At 40.3% G+C, this 20245-nt stretch overlaps 1 protein-coding gene and 1 long non-coding RNA gene across 9 annotated transcripts in view; one reads left to right on the plus strand and one right to left on the minus strand.

The window, feature by feature from the left end:
- LPIN1 (lipin 1) overlaps nt 1-20245 on the plus strand; it is a 75729-nt gene that overhangs the window by 19542 nt on the left and 35942 nt on the right. For 2 of the 8 annotated variants that reach the window (XM_071741928.1, XM_071741930.1), the window contains exon 2: nt 1144-1200. The exons of 1 other annotated variant lie outside the window; for it this stretch is intronic. In XM_071741928.1, the coding sequence (XP_071598029.1) occupies nt 1144-1200 (57 nt within the window). Of the gene's footprint in view, nt 1-1143; nt 1201-3182; nt 3226-12086; nt 12181-12688; nt 12848-20245 lie in introns of those variants that run through there. 5 more of the 8 variants (XM_071741932.1, XM_071741934.1, XM_071741935.1 and 2 more) reach the window with 5 other exon arrangements.
- Nucleotides 11270-12222, minus strand: LOC139795223 (uncharacterized). The gene is made up of 2 exons (XR_011725425.1): nt 12087-12222; nt 11270-11474 (listed from the first exon to the last, which is right to left on the minus strand). It is a non-coding gene; the product is annotated as an uncharacterized lncRNA (long non-coding RNA).

The following is a 20245-nucleotide window of genomic DNA, read 5'->3' on the forward strand; positions in this document are numbered from 1 at the left end:
ATTTCTATTTCTGATTCCTCCTTATTTGTTACTGTTTCATTAGCTGGATTTAAATGAGAGTTCAGAAAATGGATTTAGAATGATAAAGAGTGGAATAAGTTGTTTGTTTTGAGTTTTTTGTTTGTTTGTTTTTTGATTGTTTGTTTGTTTTTTCTGGTGAGCATTTGTGCCAGCAAACCTGATTGTATTTGAATGAACTTTTCTAAACATGAAAGGGATATCTTTCAAGTTATTTGTTCATATCACCATATTTAGCAAATCTGTAGAATTAGTCTTTTCAGTATAAAATTTCACGATGGTATAAAAAATAGTATAAAAACAAGTATGGGATTTCTCTTCAATAAATCATCCTTTCATTTTCAGCATGAATCCTATCATCTCCAGCAACACCAGACACTTACACTTTTTTTCTAGTTATGAATTTATTTCAGTGTGTGTTGCAACTGTGATTTCTTTGAAAATGAAGTGACTATTCACTCTTACTTCTGTGTATTCAGAAAGGGCTTATCACAGTAATTGTACCACTTCAGCTTTGGGGTACAGCCCCTCTGCTGATGCTCCTGTGGTGCCCATCACTAGGGGACTACTCAGAGAATAAAGTCCTGGCTCTGCTATGCAGTCCCTGAACTCAGGTTGCTGCTCCAAAGGGAGTGTTCTCCTCTTTTCCTAAAATATTCCTTCTCCTGTCTTGCTGGATACTAGAGGCCTTTCTGTACCACAAAGAGATCTAGGAATGTCCTATATGAAAACACTATTTCCCCAGGGCGTGATTACTGCTCTGCCTCTGTCCTTTGCATTGGGCATCCCCAGCCTGCAAAAGAATAAACAGGTCCATGCTTTTTTAGAGCTCACAGGGATCCTCTACTTCAAAGCTGTCTCCAACCTATGATCTTATTAGCAGAGGACTCAATCCTTCTGTCAAAAACTTGAAAACTGAGATGGTAGAAAGACAGAATTGAGAATATCTCTCAGTACAGATAAAAAGTAAGGATAAAAAAAGGGCAATGTGGCTTACAAAGAAATCACAGGAGAGGTATCCATTAGAGCAGCTGAGTTTCAATGACCATCATAAAGGCTGGGATACAATAACTTGTGTGCAAATTTAATGCAGTATTATCCCTCATTATTCTTTTTGTCTTTCAGATTCCATTGATGAAAGATCCTGGATGGATTCGAAATGTCTGGACTCGCAATCTAAATGTAGGAATTTATTTGTTCATTTGCTTTTTACCTCCAGTACCTTAGGGCAGGCCAAACTAACAGCCTGAAGGGTCTTTGGGAAAAGGCAGTGGTTAAATTTTGTCCACCTTCCAGTACCCAGTGCAGCATGGCCAAGCATCACCCTTTGGATGCTGTGTTAATCCATGTCCACTGTGGTATTATTCCTGCTGTGAAACATTGAGCAGCTCTGGGAAAGTGCTGACCCTCATGTTTGGCCAGTCCTAGCAGGGTGATGTTGGGAAACAGCAGAAAAATTCAGAAATTTGGGCACCTGACACAGGCACTAGGAACAGAATTGGAAAAACTGTGATAAATATGAGATGCAAGGCTTGCATCTCAGGCCAGGGAAATTGTGGACAGATGTCCCTGGTGCTGAAGGAAGAGAGCCCATCTCTGAAGTGATGGTCACAGGACACAAACACAAATTGGAAAGAAGAATCACTTAGGAGAAGTAATCAGAGTGGGACAGTGGCACTTCCTGCCTGGTTATAGAGCTGCCACTGCTGAACAACTGGTGAAGGAGGGAAAGGACACACATCTAGGGAGCTACCTGATGATTTCCTAAGTGACTTTGGAATCTATTCCTCAACAGTGACCTACTTTTAAAGCTATGGTAGGGCAGGATATTTAGAGGCTGACATGTTTGAAATCACAGCTAGGACAACAGTGTTTCTGTTAAGCCCCACATACACGTCTGCTTAGCTGAACTGTTGGTGTGACTGTGCAGCACTGTATAGGTTTCACAGGAAATGGATCAGCTTGGGTGGAGTATAATGTTAGTGTAGCTACACTGCTATTTTGTGTAGGTTCCACTCAGGTGTTTCCATACAACCTACACAGTGCAGTGCAGGATGTACTCCATGGCTTACAGAGGAACCTTTCTGATCCAGCAGTCTATGGTGACTTGCATGTAGCTCCTTGGTGTGTTTACCTGGCAGCTTCTATGTTTGGGTCAAGATTCCTGCAAAGGTATGTCAGCTTTTATAAATGGAGAACCTAACCTTTGTGATCAGGTATTTATTACTAATGTCACGGAAACTGGGTGGGTGGATAAACCAAACAGGCAATCTGAAATGAGGGGAAGGTTTGTTGCTGTTGGCAGGGACTGGGTCTGGACACCCATTTTAGTACTTGAGCCATGCAGATGGAAAGGTACCTGGGAATTCAAAACACTAGGAAAATAGAAAGAAGAGGATAGCATAAAAATCTGAAAATTTAATGTCTGGATATAATCTCTCCATTCCAAACTTGAGGTACATTTAGATCTGCATTCAGGTGAGACTCTGAACCTTAAAAGAACATCTGCATAGCCAAAACATGTCATCTGAACTTGCATTGTAACTTTGTAAAAACTGAAGATAATGCATTCTTGTAGCAAGATCATACTTTCAAAAGACTCGGTTTAAGTTTTATTTTGGCAAAAATTAGAAATAATTTTAATATATCATTATTAAACTGTTTTTTCTGAACTAATCATAATACAGAAATAAGTAAAGAAGGAGGAAGAATCTTTGTAATGTGACTGCTCTGTTTATAATGTGCTGCACAGAAGGGAGATCATGGGAAATTAGCAAACCACTAACGATAAAAAAAATCCAAAAGATTTTGCAGACAAAAGGCTTGTTTGCACTAGGCTGTGGGTATGCTTGTAGGGACAGATTAACAGCATGAAACAGAAAGTGAGAAAACCGTATCAAACTGAATCTGCCACAGGAAGAAGAATTACACAGGGTAAATTACATCTGGTCTGGTCAAAGTGGATGAGCAATAAGCATGATCCCAACCCCACACAAGCAACATGGAAAACACGCCGGGTGAAATGAGCTGGGCTGTCAGGCGGTGCTGCAGGGGAGGGGCAGCTGCTATCACCGGGATGATTGCACAGGGAGGCTTTTTGTTTGTGCTGAAATTGCAGTGTGGGGGTGGGCATGGGAGCAAACGGTGTCTGAATAGTTCAGATCAGAACCAGACATGTACCTTGACATGACTTTGAGCTACCTGTGGGTATGACTTTTTGTTTTTTATTCTATTAAGTAGAATAATTTTCTCTATTTTCTGACCAGGCCTTTGTCTCTTCTGGTACTGTGGCAGAGCTTGATACAAAGCACTACCTGCTTACCTGCTCTTAATCTTGCTTTTTAAAAAAACATAATTTCCAGCTGTTTGAAACAATGAGCAAGACCCTTGTGTAAAACAGAGTTCACTGGCTTGAACAGAGTTACGTTGCTTTGGGTGAATTGAGCATCAGGTCTGATACTTTTCAGACTCTAAATTCACTGGGATGGGGGTTCTTTTTGCACCTGATACACAGAACACAATGTTGCTGACATGTGAATAACAGTAAAACAAGTTTATGTTGCTTTTGTGGGAGGAAGCTGCTAGGTTGGAAAGATTGCTCCTGGTCTGTAGCTTGGTCTGCAGTAGATAAACTCTAAGGTAAACTGTAACAGGGGTACCAGGAATGGAGCAAAGCCTCTGACAAGTTCTCAGATGTGCCTAACAGAATATGTAAAGCATACAGCCTGCCAGAAAAAAGGTTTTCTACCCCAGAACATGCTGGACGTAATGAAATGGATTCTGCTAATCCCACCGAATTTCCATGGATTTATGCAAAATGCTTCTATATAAGAAACACTGCTGCCAAATTTATGGAGCAGGGATAAATGATTTTCATAGACAGCTAATTCTTGAATGAAGCAATTTTTGTGAAATAACACTGAGAACTAATTAAAAAAAAGTTCTTGCATGTATTTGCAAGTGCTTGTAAGCTTTTTTCAAATGAGCAGAAATTCATGGACAGAGTTGATTTTCATAGGCTTTTATGTAAGGGCAGAGTCTAGAGAGTGGTAAGTAGATGAGGCAGAGTTGTTAATACATTCATTTACAGTATTTTAATTCTGGATCAGCTAAAATTTTTTGAAATTTTTCAGTTCAACATTGAATTAAATTTTCTTTAATGGTTATTGCCCCAGAGCCATTCAAGTATGTCAAATATGTCATATTTTTGAGGACCAGATTACATAATAACTGCTCTTTAAGACAGGTGCTTCACTTGCACAAAATGTTTGTATTTTAAACATCAAGATCCATTTATATTCCAGTCTGTTAAAATATTAATATTAAAATAATGATATTTTCCATTAGGATAAAATTCTAATTTTTGTCCAGCTTGGAACACAACAGCAAAAATAGGAAAAAGGAAATACTTCCTTTCAATCCACTTCCTTCATTTAATACTTCCTTTTCCAAACTTAGATTGGCTGATATATTCCTTGTCACAGCAAGCCTATTTTTCCAAATAATTATTTTTAGCATGATGGAGATGACATGCTCTTTAATTGCAGTTCTAAAATATTAAATAATGTTACAATTAAAGTAATAAAGTATATTATAAAATTTATATTTTAAAATTAAAACGTAGTTCTAAAATACTATGTTCATTACCATGGTCAGGGATTATAGAGGTTGTAGAGACTACACTTGTTATGACATCAAGAATATTTTGAAGCAAGGATTTACTACCAGGAACACTTCTCCCACTCATAGAAGTCTTAACATGAAGTTGAAATAATAATAATAAAAATTTATGTATATTATTTTCATGATTTTGCAAAGTCAATCACATCTGTTATCTATACATGTATTCCAGATACAGAAATCATAAAAATTAAGCCAGTTCCTCAGATAAGGTCACATAGATATTCAGGTCCTTACAGATAATGTAAAGAAAGATAGCAGGTGCAGAACTGAAATAAATGTCAATGTTCCTGCTTTAAAATACCCGACTTAGAGGCACCAGTAAGAGTTTTATACAAGTCCTCAGCTTAAATCAGAAGAGTGAACTGCTTAGATAAGAGACAGACTGCACTAAACAATGTTACTACCTCAAAAATTGCTCAGACTTTATGAAAGTAATTCAAGAGAATTTATTTGCCTGGGACTGCATGCGCAGGGAATAATTCTGTGCCTCAACTTGTTTCTAGGATTTCAGAGCAATCTTGATCATTGTATCTTTAGCAGTAACATTATGAGGACAAATTGTCCTGGAAAGACTAAGATTGAGTCAGCTCTGGCAGCAGGCAAGACTGAAAAGATTTGCTTAAGCTAAATATATTTTTAAACATTATCATGGTTCCACAAAGCTCAAATTTTGCTTGAATAAATTACTATAACAATTATTCAAATGATGACAGTATTTAAAATCCAGAACAAGTGTAGTCCTTGGCATAAATCATAACCAGTAAAATCCCCAGGAATGGGATTGCAGAGAAAATGCCCCAAGAGACCTCTTCCCCTCTATCATCTGAGACTTGTTAAAGATCAGAGTAGATCTGTGCTGCCAGACTGAGATGTCCTCACAGCTTGGCACACGAAAAGGAAAAAGAAGACATTGTGAAATGGGGCCAGAGCTCTGGAACAAATTTGCACCCTTGCACCTGCCTTGCTGTTAGAGAAAGCCTTGCAGAGGGCAGGCAGATCCACACCTTCAGGTGGAGGATCCACACCGACTGCACACACTGGATGGGGAAAAGTGAAAAGTGCTCTTTTGAATGAAACACAGAGTCACTTAAAAATTCTACCACTTCAATACTCAAGTTAAGGCTTAGTAAAAGGAAAAGAAAAAGAAAAAAGTAGCAGGGAGTTGGGTTATTTCACTTTATTCAGCAAAATTCATAAGATATGGCTGAAAAAGAGGAACTTCTGGGCAAAGCTTGCAGAAGCTTCCCCTATCAGTTCAGGGTCTGCCTCTACTCCTGACAGTCTGCTCACAATCTTCCCTCTGTCTTTCTTGAGACAAGATTAAAATCCTTTTAATCCACTTTATGTGGCAGCCTGAACTAATGACAGTACCTGGGATTGTGCAATAATTTTCTTATTTCAAAGCCAAATAAACCTGCTTTTTGTAACTAGAAGCAAGCAAGAGACAGGGACATTCACCAGGAGAACACAGAACATAGAACAACCACTTTTATACCATGCTCTGCACAGAAAGGAAGAAATTTTTTGACACAGTGGGAAACACCAAATATTGTTATGTTTATTATAAAACTGATTTTAGACACTACTCTCTTGTGCAAGACACAGAATGAAGTTCAAGCTGAGCTCTATTACCACTCAATGGGTAGGCTACCTTAAGAAAAAGCTGTATACAAAATATCTCTTTATCTTCCTATTATCTTAAGTTGTTTATAGCTGTTAGATCTTGGCTAGCTACAGAAAAGAGGGACTAGTTTGCATAGTAATGAGGTAAAAATACAGTGAACTAATCAAGATGTGTTACTTTAAAACCCCCAAGCAATAATTGTCAGAACATATTTGCACAAAAAATTCAATATTGGTAGGCAGTGTTATGTAGAAATTGCAGACATAGGGATGAGAAGAAAGCAGCAATCTTCTCTCAACAGGAGTTGGTTTCCAAATACCTTTTCATCTTCAGGAATAAGATTTCTATTTTAGCATGAGAGATGCCTAGTATTAGTTAAGAAAAGATTATACTCTGGGAAGTATAGAAGCTTTGTTTGAAGTTCTCAAAGCATGTTTTGTACTTTTCTGCTCTAAACAAATAATACTGATCATCTTGCTTTTGATTTGCTGTGCTTTGAAAACAGCATTTCTGGGCAAAAGCTTTGCTAGTCATGCACAGCTTTACTTGACTGGTGAAAAGCTAGCTTTTGGGCTGGAGAGCATTTCAGTCCAAAACAGGGTGGAGGGATTTTCTGTGGAGTTTTGTGTTCATTTAAACATCAGGATATATTTTGCTTGAGCAGAGTATGGGCCTGTGTCTGAACATGCCTGTGCAGAACTCTGGGCTTGGGCTGAAGAAAGACAATGATGATTTCACTGTTATATCTTTAATCTCATACATCAAGACCACTTTGCTTTATCAGGGATAAAGATTTTGTAAGCTTCCTAAGGTAACATTTAGAGGGCTGAAGCTGAGTTACTTACAGATTTGTAGCTAAATTACTTTCTGATGATATTGGTTTGGTACAAGTGGACCTCCAGCAGCCTTGATACTTCTACCCTCTCTTGTTCCTAACTTAAATATTCATATACTCTTGCTCTGGCCATACTTGAATCATAGGATTTAATAAATGCTTCTATTTCTCAGTAGCCTAACATTTTGCAGCAAAGAACTGAGTTTTGATTGTAGAAAGAGCTCCTAGGATATAACGGAAGCATTGAGGTTTTCATGGTTTTGCAAGGCTGTATGTGGGTCTAGAGGGAAAAGAAAGGCTCTTTTGAGAACTTTCATCATCAAGACTTGTTATATTCTGCGAAGGAAAAAAAGCCCGTGTGGCACCTTCTTGGCTATAGATCCCCCTTTTTTGGGACTGTATTTTAGTGAAGGGGATAAAAAAACGTATCTGTCACAAAACTAAGTCTGCAAGTACTTGGTTCAGAATCCACTTGTGTGATGTAGACCCTAATGCCTTTAGGGCTCATAAGTGTGTTATCATTACAGATGAGAATTTTGATACATGACCAGTACCTTCTGCCCTGCCTCTAATTCCAGGTGCAACAGTTCCTGGAAAATCACAGTCACACTTTTGATCCTTTGAAAAAATAATTATCTAATTATCTCCGTTCCCCTTTTCACTTGTCCCTCTCCTGCCTCAATGATGACTTAAACTTTATAGTACTTATGATTTAACAGTCCTCCTGAGGATGATGTTATCACCTCAACTCTTAACAGTGAGGCCAAAAAAGGAGGATAAGAAATTATGTCTGAAGTGTATTGGCTCGCATGCATGACTATCAGCAGACAATTACAATATGTGGTAACTGTGACCATATAGAAAGCAAAATTCAAAAGCTAAAGTTGGCAAAATGCAAGGAGCTCAGGTGGGGCAGACTTGATGGATGGTGCAGGCCAGAAGCATCACCCTGCATGTGACAGATGGAACTGCTGCAGAAAGCAAGATGGTTTCATGTGGAATAAAGTCCTGTATTACTTCATGTTGGACAAGGGTGGCATTATTTCTGTTTTCAAAGTAAGTTGCTTACTACATAGATCTTCAAGCACCTGATACTGACACAGTGAAAACAGTCAACCCCAGGAATAGAGACACAAAGCAAAACCAGTGGGACAGAAACTGGCAACAAGTTAAAAAGTTAGGGAGGCCCAAAAGTCTTAAAAATCACTGCAACTAAGTAATATCTACTTGCACATTAAAAAAAAAAAATCTCAAATAAATCAAGCACTAAGAAGCAGATCAAATGCCACGATTTACATGCTACAAGAGCCAGCATTATTGTGCCTTCAAACAAAGACAAAATAAAGTACTAGATAATTGGACTTGGAAAGAAAGGAGAGGGAAAAATAATGTGAACCAGAGATTTCAGCAGATTATCATAGATACTCCAAGTATTGTACAAAAATATTTATTTTAGAAGAAGTATTCATCTGTTAAAATGGTAGGGCGTTTAATTAGGTAATAACAGAATCAGAGTCCAACTATTTTTTAACATTTACACTGGAATAAAACTAGATTAACTCTTAATTTGTACTTCCTAAATTACTCCAAGTTTGATACTAATACAGAGAATATCAGCACCAGACTATGGAGTCTACTTATGAGTTCATTATAAGTTAAAAGCTCAAAGCTCAACTTTTCTGTTTACTGAATAATTTTTACATGCATATTGTGCATGCATTAACAGTTGCAGTCCTGCATAGCCCAGATACTACATGGCTGAACATGAACTCCAGTTTTTAGTGAGGGAAATTCCACACTGATAATGCTGATAATGCACTGAATAATTAACTTTTTGTTTGAGTGGTTATTTTTCTCTCATATTTTGCAACATACTTGCTAGGAAAATCTAGTTTCCCCAGGTAGAATCCCTCCCCTCTGTGAATTCATGTAATCCTCTCTAAGAATCTGTTTTTGCATTTTATTAAAAAAATAGCTTGCAGACTTTGTAAACCCAGTTTTACTAATTTAAAGAAGACTAAATAGCTCAATTTACTTATTATTTGTATTTTCACAGTAAATATGACCCCAGATCATAGGCTAGAACTCCGTTGTGCCAGAACTGTACAAACACAGAGTGAATATGTAAACTATAAGCGCTTTGGGACAGGAATTGAGTTAGGTAATGGATGGGTATAAAAGGCCAGACAAGGAGTGGAAGTAAAAACTTTCATGAGACAGTCCTTCAAAAGTTTGTGGACAGTTTTAATTCAAAATTTGGGAATCAAACTTCTGTTGGGCAGCAAAATACCTCCAGAAGGAAAAACCTGTCAAGGGAAAAATAGTACAGGAGGAAAATAGTAATGGTTAAGAACTTTGTAATTCCTGAGTGCATTTTGGAAATTACACTGCCAGGGACTGTTCTCTTGCAGGGCAGGGCATGCCTTGTGATGGCACTCCCTCAGTCACCTAGTTTAGTGAGCAACTCTGGATTACTTCTTCAAAACCATCCTTGAGCATTCTACCCACCAAACTCTGCAATGGGATGAGCCCAAACCACAGCCATGGCATGCTAGGGCTTGGATGGTCTGGAAGATTGTGTACTCTTGCTTGGTCCTCTGTATAGATGTAACTGAGAATAGTTATGAGATGAAGTGCAGCAAAAGACTGCAAGGGTCTCAGAATCAGTTGGCAGAGGCTGTTCTAGAGAAATAATCTGAGGAACACTGCCCTGCACTGTGGTCAAGCCATCAGCAAGAACAGTGAAAAAACACAGAAGGATGAAGATGGTGTCCTGCTGTTAACAGAAGCACAGTTGCTGTGCAGGCATTTGGCACTTTCTGCAGCATCTTTTGTGTGTCATGGTTATATTTACATGGCTCTGTAGGAAGAGAGAACATGTCCTCACACATATAAGCATTAAAAATTAATGCTTATATGCTTAAAAATCCACAGGATTATTCTGTGGATTATTTTACATAAAGCAGCAAAAGACTGGACATGATAAACAATTGAACACAATACTGTACTTCCAAATGGAGGCTGCAGCTGCTGGCTTTCTGAAAGAGGCAGAGAAGAGTGGGTGTTGTCCAGGCTGTGGAAAGACAGTGGTTTTGATTCAGTGTATTATAATAACGTTTTTATTTGAGTACAGGAGTGAACGATCGTAGTGGAACAATATGTTAGAGCAGTCCTGGATGGTGATGGCTGGAGGATACCACCCCCTTAGAGGGAACACAATACAGGATCATATTCCACAAAAATGTGGAGGGCAGAGCACTGGTCAGGCTCCACAACCAGCACAGTCAAAGCTTCTTCTATTTACCTCTGGGATGGGATTATTTATCAGCATGTCTCATTGCCCACTGACAAGGGATTACATATTATATGCTTGGGAAACTAAATTTCAAGTATTTCTGGGCTCAGTTGTGTATTTCTCTTTAGGATTAAGTATATGCAGTTGTTTTTTGTACCTGGACAGAAACTGTCTTCATTTTAGAACTTTTTTGTTCTAAAGCATTTTCATTAACTTTTTTGTTCTAAAACTAGGGTAAACTCATTAGTGTAGCTGTGTAACTAGGAATGGAAAAGAAGTAGCAGGGATTCCAGGTCTGAGTGTGCACCAGACCCTGTCACCTGGAGATGCCATCATCATTGTGAATTGTATAAAGGTGTGGAGGCAAAGTTAGCAGAACTACAGGAGGAAGATGTGCAAGAAAAAACCCCCATTCAGTTTACAGTGTCAGCAAAAAGTAGACAGAAGACTTAACCACTTAGACTTAAGTCTACTCAGCAAAACTTGATTTGGGGATTAGATTTGATGTACGATTTGGGGATTAGAACATGTAGATGCACAAGATCTAAAATTAGCAGTCTCTTTAACAACAAATGAACTTTGACCCTTTGGTACGAATTCTTTGTCTTCTTTTTTTTTCTGTTACTCTGTTTCCCAGTCATGTTCTGCACTTAGCACCACTCTCTTCTGACTTCTGCTAACAGACTCGAAAAAACCTGGAAGATCCCTCTGATAGCTGATTTCTTTCCGAGACATCCGCTTCCCTAGAAAGTTGTGCAAGGTACTCAGTGTAGAAAGAGGCTACAGTATGGTTTAAATGCCAGGTAACCACAGCTTGCTGGAAAAACTTAATTTCATCGCATTTATTTAAAGTGATAAAGCATATAGTAATGAAAGGTCTGTTTCCTGCGGCCTAGTGCCTTGGGAACCCTGGCTTCAATCCATGCTTTCCAAGGACTTGCCCCACAGTCCGGGCTGCGCCGTTCCCTTTTTAACTCTCCGGTTTTCCCACCTACGAACCTGAATAAAGATGCTTCCCGCTTTGAAAATTGTGGACACTGACTGAAATGAGCATGTAAAAGAAAAAAGAAGGAAGGTATTTCTGTTATCATTACTTCAAAGTCGCGCAAAACAACAAAAATACTGCTATGACCTGCCGAAGATCCCCTCCAGGAAAGGCACAGCAGTGGATGCCGAGAATGCCCCCGTCGGTCTCCGGAAGGATCCCCGAGCTGCGCCGCGGGTACAGAGCGAGGGCGCCCGCCCGGCCCGGGATCCCCTCAGCGCCCCCCCCGCGCTGACTCAGCGCCGCCAGCCCGCGGGGCCCAGCAACCGCCCTGCGCGGGGCCTGACGGCCGCTCCGCCCCCGGGCCCGGTCCGGCCGCCGGTCACCCGGCCGTGGACACCGGAGATGGGGGAGGGCGGCGGTGGAGCTGCCTGCCCCTACTCCCACCCCGGCGGCCGGTAATCGCCGGCTGGCCTGCCCGCGGGGAGCTCCAACGGCCCTCTCTGCCCGCCCTGCGCTGCCCGGCCGGCGCGCCCAGGCGGCAGGCGGGTTAAGCACGGACAGGTCCAGCGCCGGCCTGGAGCTCCCTCCCCGCCCGCCCTCCGCCCCTTTCTCAGGCGCTGCGGTCCCTCCTCCGGGGCGTCACCTCTGGGCCAGCCCGGTGCGTCCCAGTCACCGCGGCGGGTGCCCCGCACAAAGCAGTGGCGAGCGCAGCACCCGGATGGTGGTGGGTGGCAGAGGTGAGTGTCCGGACTGGGGAGGAGGAGGAAGAGGAGCGCGGCTCCCCGGCGCTGAGCTGGGGAGGGAAGGCCAGGATGGCCCCGCCGAGTGTTGGGGCCGCCGGAGGCAGCGGGTCCGTCCGGCCTGAGCATTGCGCCGGTGCTGGCGAGGCTCCGAACGGCTTCCCGCAGCATCTGCTTTTTTTTTTACTGAGGAGTCTGGCTTTTGGGAAGGACAGCAAACAGCGGAGAGAGAGGGGTCATCTGGGGTTGACAGCGCTTTCTGCACGGGGATAGAGGGAAAGACGAAATCTGATGCTTTCTTGGTTTATCTCCAGAGGGAGATACCCAGAGCTGGGCAGTTGCGGGGAGCGTCGGTTCGGGGTCCCGGTTCAAGGTTCCGGTTCGGGGTCCTGGCTCCTGCCGAACTGTGTGAACTGTGTGTGCCCCTCCCAGCGCCACTTGTTCTCAGGGCGGCGTTAGAGGTGGCTTTTTGCCGCTCTTCGGCCGGCAACTGCTGATGCAAATTGCTGCATGGGTACCTTGGCTTCTCTCATTCGCTCCCTGAGATGGAATGATGAAAGCTGTGCGAGTCCAGAGGGATTTAATGGCATAGCAGAGCCTATCTAGCAGCAGGGCAGTTAATACATATGAAACGAAGGTTTCTGGTATTTTGGGTTCCTTTTATGTGAGTGTTATAGAACAGCGATTATTTTTTTCTACTGATTAGTGTATCTTTACTTTCAAGAAGAGAAATTACAAGTATCTTGTGGAGAGTGGAGAGAAGATAAAACTGTGCAATGTTTTTGTTAATTCTGTCAAAAAGAGGAACTGTGCAGAGGGCTGTATTCATAACAGGATCTCACCAGTGATGGTGCAGACTATGGACTTGATGATCTCTGAGGTCCCTTCCAACCCAGCCAATTCTATGATTCTATGATTCTACGATAAGTCAACAGCCTTGGTAAATCTCTGATTTGGTATACTGACTGGAGGGTGTTTTGGAATGTTTATTTTTAATTTTATTTTCTGTGTGACTTTAACTGTCTCTGCTGTACTAGGAAATAAATACTGGCAAATGTGTAGTGTATAGAGGAAAGGTTTTGCTGTCATCAGTATAACCAGTTAGAAGTCAGATGGATATACTCCTACTGGAGTAAAATGAGGCTAATTCCATGAAGAGAACTGGAGAAGAAGCAGGGAGATAGTGAAGGAGATAATATGGGAAAGATGCAACATAATGATGTTATGATTTTAGGCATAAAGCCACAGAATTAGCTTCTAATGGTTTTGGATACTTTCTGCTTTTCTGGTAACTCCAGTTCACTTATGTGGAATCTTATGTTGTCTAGCAACCTGATAATAATTACTTACTTGATGCACTATGGCTTGTTTGTGATGGAGTTGGACAAGTTTTAGTCTTTGGCCCCTTTCCATATCTAAGGATGTGCATGTGCACACATTTATTTATCTGTGAATGCGGATACACACAACAATCATCAAAACCAGTTGGAATACAGTAAAAGCTTATTTTAAAGTCAGAAAAGCAGAAAATGTAATGTTATAGCCTAACAAACAAATGTGTTTTCCAGTCTCACTGAAAGGATGCCAAGTCACATGAAGTACCAAAGCAGAGTAGAGCTACTGCTGTGCTTCTCTTCTGATTTATGTTCCTCCGCTGACATCAGAACAGTAGCAGTCCAGTTATTTCAAAAGTTCTCATTTTCAGGCATAATTTTGTACATTTTGATTTCTTGTAAAGTTTCATCAATGGGCAGCATCAATCCAGAGGGTGTCAGCCCTTCTGTGTGTTCCCTCAAAGTGACTCCAGGAGGAGGGAAGCACTGTACAGTTGAGAGGCTGAAACATAGAGAGATCAAGTGAAATGTGGACATCTCTGGATGTCTCAAGACATCTCTGGGAATGGAGAAGGCAAGTCTTGAGATACGATTTTAAGATGGCCTAAAATGCCAAGAGGTGTCCCTCCTACTACCCACCACTGACTTTCTCAGCTTCTCTTCATTTGATTCTAGCAGTTGTGTGGGTATGTGGTTAGTCTGATCATCCCATTGATTCAGGTGGAAATTATTTCTGTATGGCTTTAGTGGTGTTAGTTTCCAGTGCTGACACAAGGGCAAGATTTTGCAGAGTTGGGGAATGCATGGTTGGGAGGTTGGTGTGGGGACCATGGTGGTACATTTCATCTGGCCATGAAATAATACTCCTGAACTCTTGAGTCCTAGTCTAATAAGCTGACTGTGGGACTATAGGCCAGTCCTCCCTTCATTTGAACAGGAGGATTCATTACAGGCAAGTTTTGAGTCTTCAGCTGGAATTTTTTATTTCAGCTGCTCTCAAGAAAATTTCCTGTCCTTTATGGGGACTTTGAAGTATTGAGTATTGGGCCAAGTAATGTTTCAAGTATTTGAAAGGTAGAGCAATGCCATAGTCATGTGAATAATCATCTCATAGTCAAAGTCCATATCTGTGAGTGAGTGTGAGTGAGTGGATTCTAGGAGGGACTGGCAGCTTGGAAGATAAATTTGACATTTGATCCAGTTGACTCTGACCACTATAAGAAGTCACAGGTTTTGGCACTGGCCTTGGCTAAAGTGGAATAGGAGTCAAGTACTTCCTAGTAGAATTAATCTCAGAATAATCCCAACTGTAAAATATTTCTGGAGATTGGCTAGAAGGAAGCAAAACGGTCTTACTTTGGTGTAGAGACAGCCACACGTGGCGTGTTGCTTTCTGGCTTGGGGTGTACAAATGAGTTACACCTCTCTCCTGATTGACTGGGACATATTTTCAAGTCTCCTATGGGATTGTGGTCCCATGCTGCTGTGGCTATGGGGAAGTCTGGAAAAAATCCTCACAAACTCAGATTTGGACAGAGCCCTCTTTATAGAAAAACCAGAGTCATACTGCTCAGTCGAGTGCTCTGGAGTTCTTCCTCAGCAGCTTGGCAAAATCAAGATCATAGCTGCTTATGAATCCCTTCTAGCTCATGTGGCCAGGCTTTCTTGTCCCAGGAATTTAGAATATACAGGGATAATGCTTTTCTATGTCTTGCTCTGACGAGCTGGGTGTGCTTCAGTTGAGATACAGACACATTGGTAGACCCTGCTTGAAACTGATGGGGTTGAAACATCCTCTTAAGATCTAAGGCTTAACAACTTGCCCAAGACTGTATGGGGATATTGTAGGAAGGTAGGGACCTAAACTGAGGTCTCCTGAAGTCCTGAGCAGTGCCTTCACTGCTCCTCTACAGAAAGAAAGTCCAGTCTTTTGCTCTGAGAAATTAGTAATTTTGAGTCCTGTCTGGGAATTTACTCAAAAAAGTGGGACGGGAATTCATGACAGGGAGTCTGGGTTGCATTGATGTAGAAACTACCAAATAGTTAAAAAAAAAGATTTCTGAAAGTTCTTAATGATTTTCAGTTTCAAACCTGAAATGAGTTATATATTAAGAGGTTTGAGTGGTATGGTTATGCAACATTAGTTACTTTACAATCTGTGGACCATTTACTAAAAAACAGAAGTACTTTTTAAAAAAATAATGTAATGATAGTTATTACGATCTTTTGTAGTTAAGAAGTTATTGTTACTGTAGTAACATAGAGCTAAGCTTAATTTTGAAAGAAATCCATCTAGGCAACCTTCATCTGAAATATTTCCTTCTCACCCCTACGTTTTTATCATAAATCTTTTTTTTAGAATGTAACCTCTGATTCTGTTTTTCATGGTTAAGAATGTCAGTCATAAAACTCCATTAATTGGTGTAGAGGGAGTTGGTGTTCAATATTGCAATCAAAACTGATTACTTCAGAGTCAAGAAATAAATGTTTGATACTTAATAAAAGAGTGGCAGTAAGTGCTTACTAGGAGTCTTTGAAATACTGTCGTTTACTTTTTTGTAAATGGGGAAAAATTCTCTTCAAGCAGCCACAGTCTGATTCCCAGATACAGTGCAGTTTCTCTCAAGCTTTACATTTTAAAAAACAAAAGCCAAGGGCAGTTCATAGGACAAAATGGATGAAGTTTGTAAAATTGTTATAGTTTCAGTGTCAGCAGCAGTGCTGCAATAATTAACAGAACACTAACACATTGGTTTTAGTTTCCCTTTCACAATTTCACAAGTTGTATGGAAAAGTTCTTAGGAAAGTTGATTTGTTTTGTGCTTATGCCCATCATTTCAGTCATGAACCAGGTTCTTATCATGACATGAGGTATAAAAAGTATAAGTGAAAGATGTATTTTTATGTGTTGCTTAATTCGTGCAAGCATTTGGTTGGCTGTGTTTACCATTGCTGCAGATCATCCCCTCGTGGCCTACAAAATCAATGCATAACCATAAACGTAGAATCTGAGAAGGGGGTCTAAAAGGGACCTAAATGTTACATTCCTGCTTGTGACTGAAAAAATGCCAGTCAGTTTTGGGTGGCCAGACAGTTATCACTGTCTGCTCCCATCCACTGGGTAAAGCTCTCTCTTTTAGAACAAGATAAATCTAACCCACGGGAGTTTTCTCTGGTCCATTTTATCTCATCAGCTGTTGGGATTGTTGGAGAGGGCTTATTGGTACTGGCCCTGTGCTTAAAACATATGAGAAGCAGATTTTGTAATTTAAAGATACTCAGTGTAGATGACCAGATTGTAATGGCTGAGTCTGTGGTGTGATGTGGTTTGGTTTTACAGCTCTGGACACTTAGTAATTTGGATGAGTGTAGATATGTAACCTGTTATTCATTGTCTTGTGGCACTGGGTCTTGCAAAAGGGAAAGAGGCCTTCAGTTTCTATGTCTCTAAGTATTTTATTTTATAAAACATGGTAAAGAAAGATGAAATGGTGCAAATAAGAGGTGGGCTGTGAAAAACAGGCCACAAAGGGTACAGTTACTAGTGGAATTAGGACAAAGTCTGGTGTAGCTCTGTGAAAGAAGTTAATAGATAACAGTGCATTTGATCTTACTGTGGCATCCAGTAGAATGGGACTTGAAAGAATTAAATTTATTAGGTTAATCTCTGCTAAGTTAATAAATCAAGTTAAGCAATAAAGTAGCACCTAGCTATTCATTTTTCACTTTTCCACAAGATGATAAATTCTGAAAAAATGTATGCTGTCTTATTTAATAAAAAGAGCTGGAAATTTTCTCAACCTCCTGACAGATGATTCTAGTTAAATTGAAATTAAAAATGATACTAGAAAATACTTTTAATTTCATAGTAGATGCATATTGTAGGGCTGTGGAATGTCTCCTGGCAAAGAGCAAAACTCAAGCCATTTGAAAATCCTGACAGAAGCAGTACAGACTGTTCCCACTTGCTGCAAGCTTAGATTGAAATGATTCTCAGTTTGCTCTCAGGAACAAAAAGTATTCTATACTGTGTCCACTAGCATGGTATGAGATCAAGTTTTACTAAATTCAGTATAATTAACAGGCAGGCACTGGAGGTTTAACCCGTGATGTAAACTCATGTTTACTTCTGAAGTTATTGCTGTCTGGTTAGTAAGTGAAAGACTTCTTAGAGTGTCCAGGGTAAATTGTTGCTCCAAACCCACATGCAGTCTCTCTGGGGTTTCAGGAATGTTGGTTTCCTGGAGTACTGCAATATCATGCACTGATGTTATGTTCACAGTATAGATTTACAAACTTCTGACTCTGAACAATCTCAGGGTAAAGGGCATTCATCAGAGTCCAGTTTCTGAACTCTTTTCCATTTTAAGTACATCATCTTTTATATTCTACATTTGAAGTATAAAACCGTTTTTGCCAAGTTTCCTGAGGAAGTGGGTTTTATGTCATTAGTCTGCCAGTCTGTCTTGTAATTCCAGTAATTTTGTGGCACAGGCTAGGTTCAGCTCAGCTTGAAAGCAGTGTCCATCACCAGCTCACTGTTTGGATGTGGCACTTTCTTTAAAGACATAGGAGATTTTTACTGGCTGGAAGCAAGCTGAGATAGTTGGCCTCAGAGCTTGAGGATGGTGTCCAAATTTTAATTCACAGGTATTAAAATAAACTCTGTGTCCTATGACAGGGTGTGCAGTGTTGCTAAAATTGTCTGTGAAAAAGAACAGTTGCAAACATTAAGACACCTGCTGGTGTAACTTGTTAAGAGGATATCCATATATTTTGATTGTTTGCCTGTAACTCTCCTTAACAGTGGCTTTTTGTACTGCCCCAGCAACTCCTTCCCCACCAAAGAAGTTAGGGGTGTTTCCCACCTAAAACTTACGTTGCTTTAGGAGACCAAGAATTGACTGGGTGAATTTGAGTGTAATTTTGAGAGTAATTATCATTAAATTAAATACTAGCTAAATAAAAATGTGTTTCCTATTGTGCTTTAGGTTAGAAAAACACCAAGTAGAAACTGAAGTGTATTTCCAAAGCAAAGGGATGAGTTTGCTTGTATCTGTCACCCTGGAGGCTCTCTTCTAACTTTAGATCTGTGCCTGTGTGCTTCTAGCTTTTTATGATGGCTGTCAAGACAATTAGGGAGCTAAGAGCTTATGACTTAAAAATAGAGGCTAAGAGGGCTAGTTTTGTTCAGTCATCAGGATATTCAGCTACTTGTTGCGCGGTATAGGAAGAAACGGAGACAGCATCCTGGAAATACACAGTGATAGGGCAAGAGGCAACAGGCACAGGTTAAATTAAAGGGAAATTCAGATTAGGTACTGACAAGAAAATTTTTGCTTTAAGTACAGGAGTTCAGGGGGGGTGAGAGCTCTCTGTACTTGAGGACATTGAGAACTCAACAGGCCAAAGTCAGGGGCTAACTGGTCTAAGTTGGCTCTACTTAGGGCAGGCTTTTGCACCAGGTGACCTCTAGAAGTCTGTTCCAACCTGTTGTTGTGTGACAGTGTAGTGTACAGCATGAGTTTCAAGTGCAGTACCCTGTTAAACATCTTGCCCCTAGATTTGGATTCAGGAAGGCATGTTCCTAATGTAGAATAGGAGCCCAAAAGTACTGATACCTATTTAATGCTGGAGAAGCAATTATAATTTCTCTTAATGCCGTGAAGTTGTTGTGTGCTGACTTTTCAGTAGGTGGTACTTTATAGATTCCTGAAGTGAGGGCTGTGCAGCAATACTTCTCCAAAGACTGTTTAAGGATTGTTCTTTCATTAGTTAATATTTTGTATTATTTTAAATACTTCAAACACATCTTGTTTGGTTTCCACAGTTAGTGCCTAGTTTTAATCTTAAACTTGTGGTTCAGCTCCCTCGTTTTCAGATGAGGAGGCCATAATTTTTTCAGGAGCAATGTAAGGATGACTGTTGTAAAGTCCCAAAGAGCGTGGTAATATAATAATCCTTCAGAGCATGGTTTATGTCCTGATAACCCACGTATTGCAATAGAAATAGAGAAGAAAGCAAAGCTTCAGCCCATCCTAGATGGAGGGACTTTTGGAAGAAACCACAGGTGATCATTAACTATTTAGAACAGTTAGTTATGCATAAGAGACCAGCCTTATTTATAGCTTTTCCGAACTTTCCAAATTTTTACTGTAGTGCTCTCATTATATTCTTTTAAGAGGTATTTTGTTTCTTAGTATAAAACACAGTTAAAAGTTTGAGCTATTTGTACAGCATTTCACACATCTTTTTGTTGTTTATGAAAGAGCACAGCTGAAAGAGTATTGTAGCAGATGATGCTGGTTAACACACATGGCACAGCTCGGTACAGTGATTGTCTCAGACTGTGAGCTCAGTTCTGTTCTCATCACCATCAGTGGGAATTTCAGCATTGCCTGCTCTGCAAGTGTCTTTTATTGAGGTCCAGGTGATGTAGTGCAGCCTTGCAAAGAACTTGTGTATGAGGCATATGCTTTATACTGGCTGAACATGGTCTTTGCTGAAATCTGTATCTTAGAATCTGAAAGAAGCTTTGGGAGAAAAATGAAAACAATAGACATTGGAAATCCATTTTCAGGAAATCCAAATTTTCAGGACCTTTCAGGAAGTTATTTGCTTAAATTAATTTATATTTTGGAAGACCTTAAAAGACTTACTGAATTTTTGATATATCTGAGTATACATACTATCCCATCTAGGGGACTAAATGTATTAACAGCTCATGA

Source organism: Heliangelus exortis, chromosome 3 (genome assembly GCF_036169615.1).
Source record: "Heliangelus exortis chromosome 3, bHelExo1.hap1, whole genome shotgun sequence".
In the NCBI taxonomy this organism is placed as follows: domain Eukaryota; kingdom Metazoa; phylum Chordata; class Aves; order Apodiformes; family Trochilidae; genus Heliangelus; species Heliangelus exortis.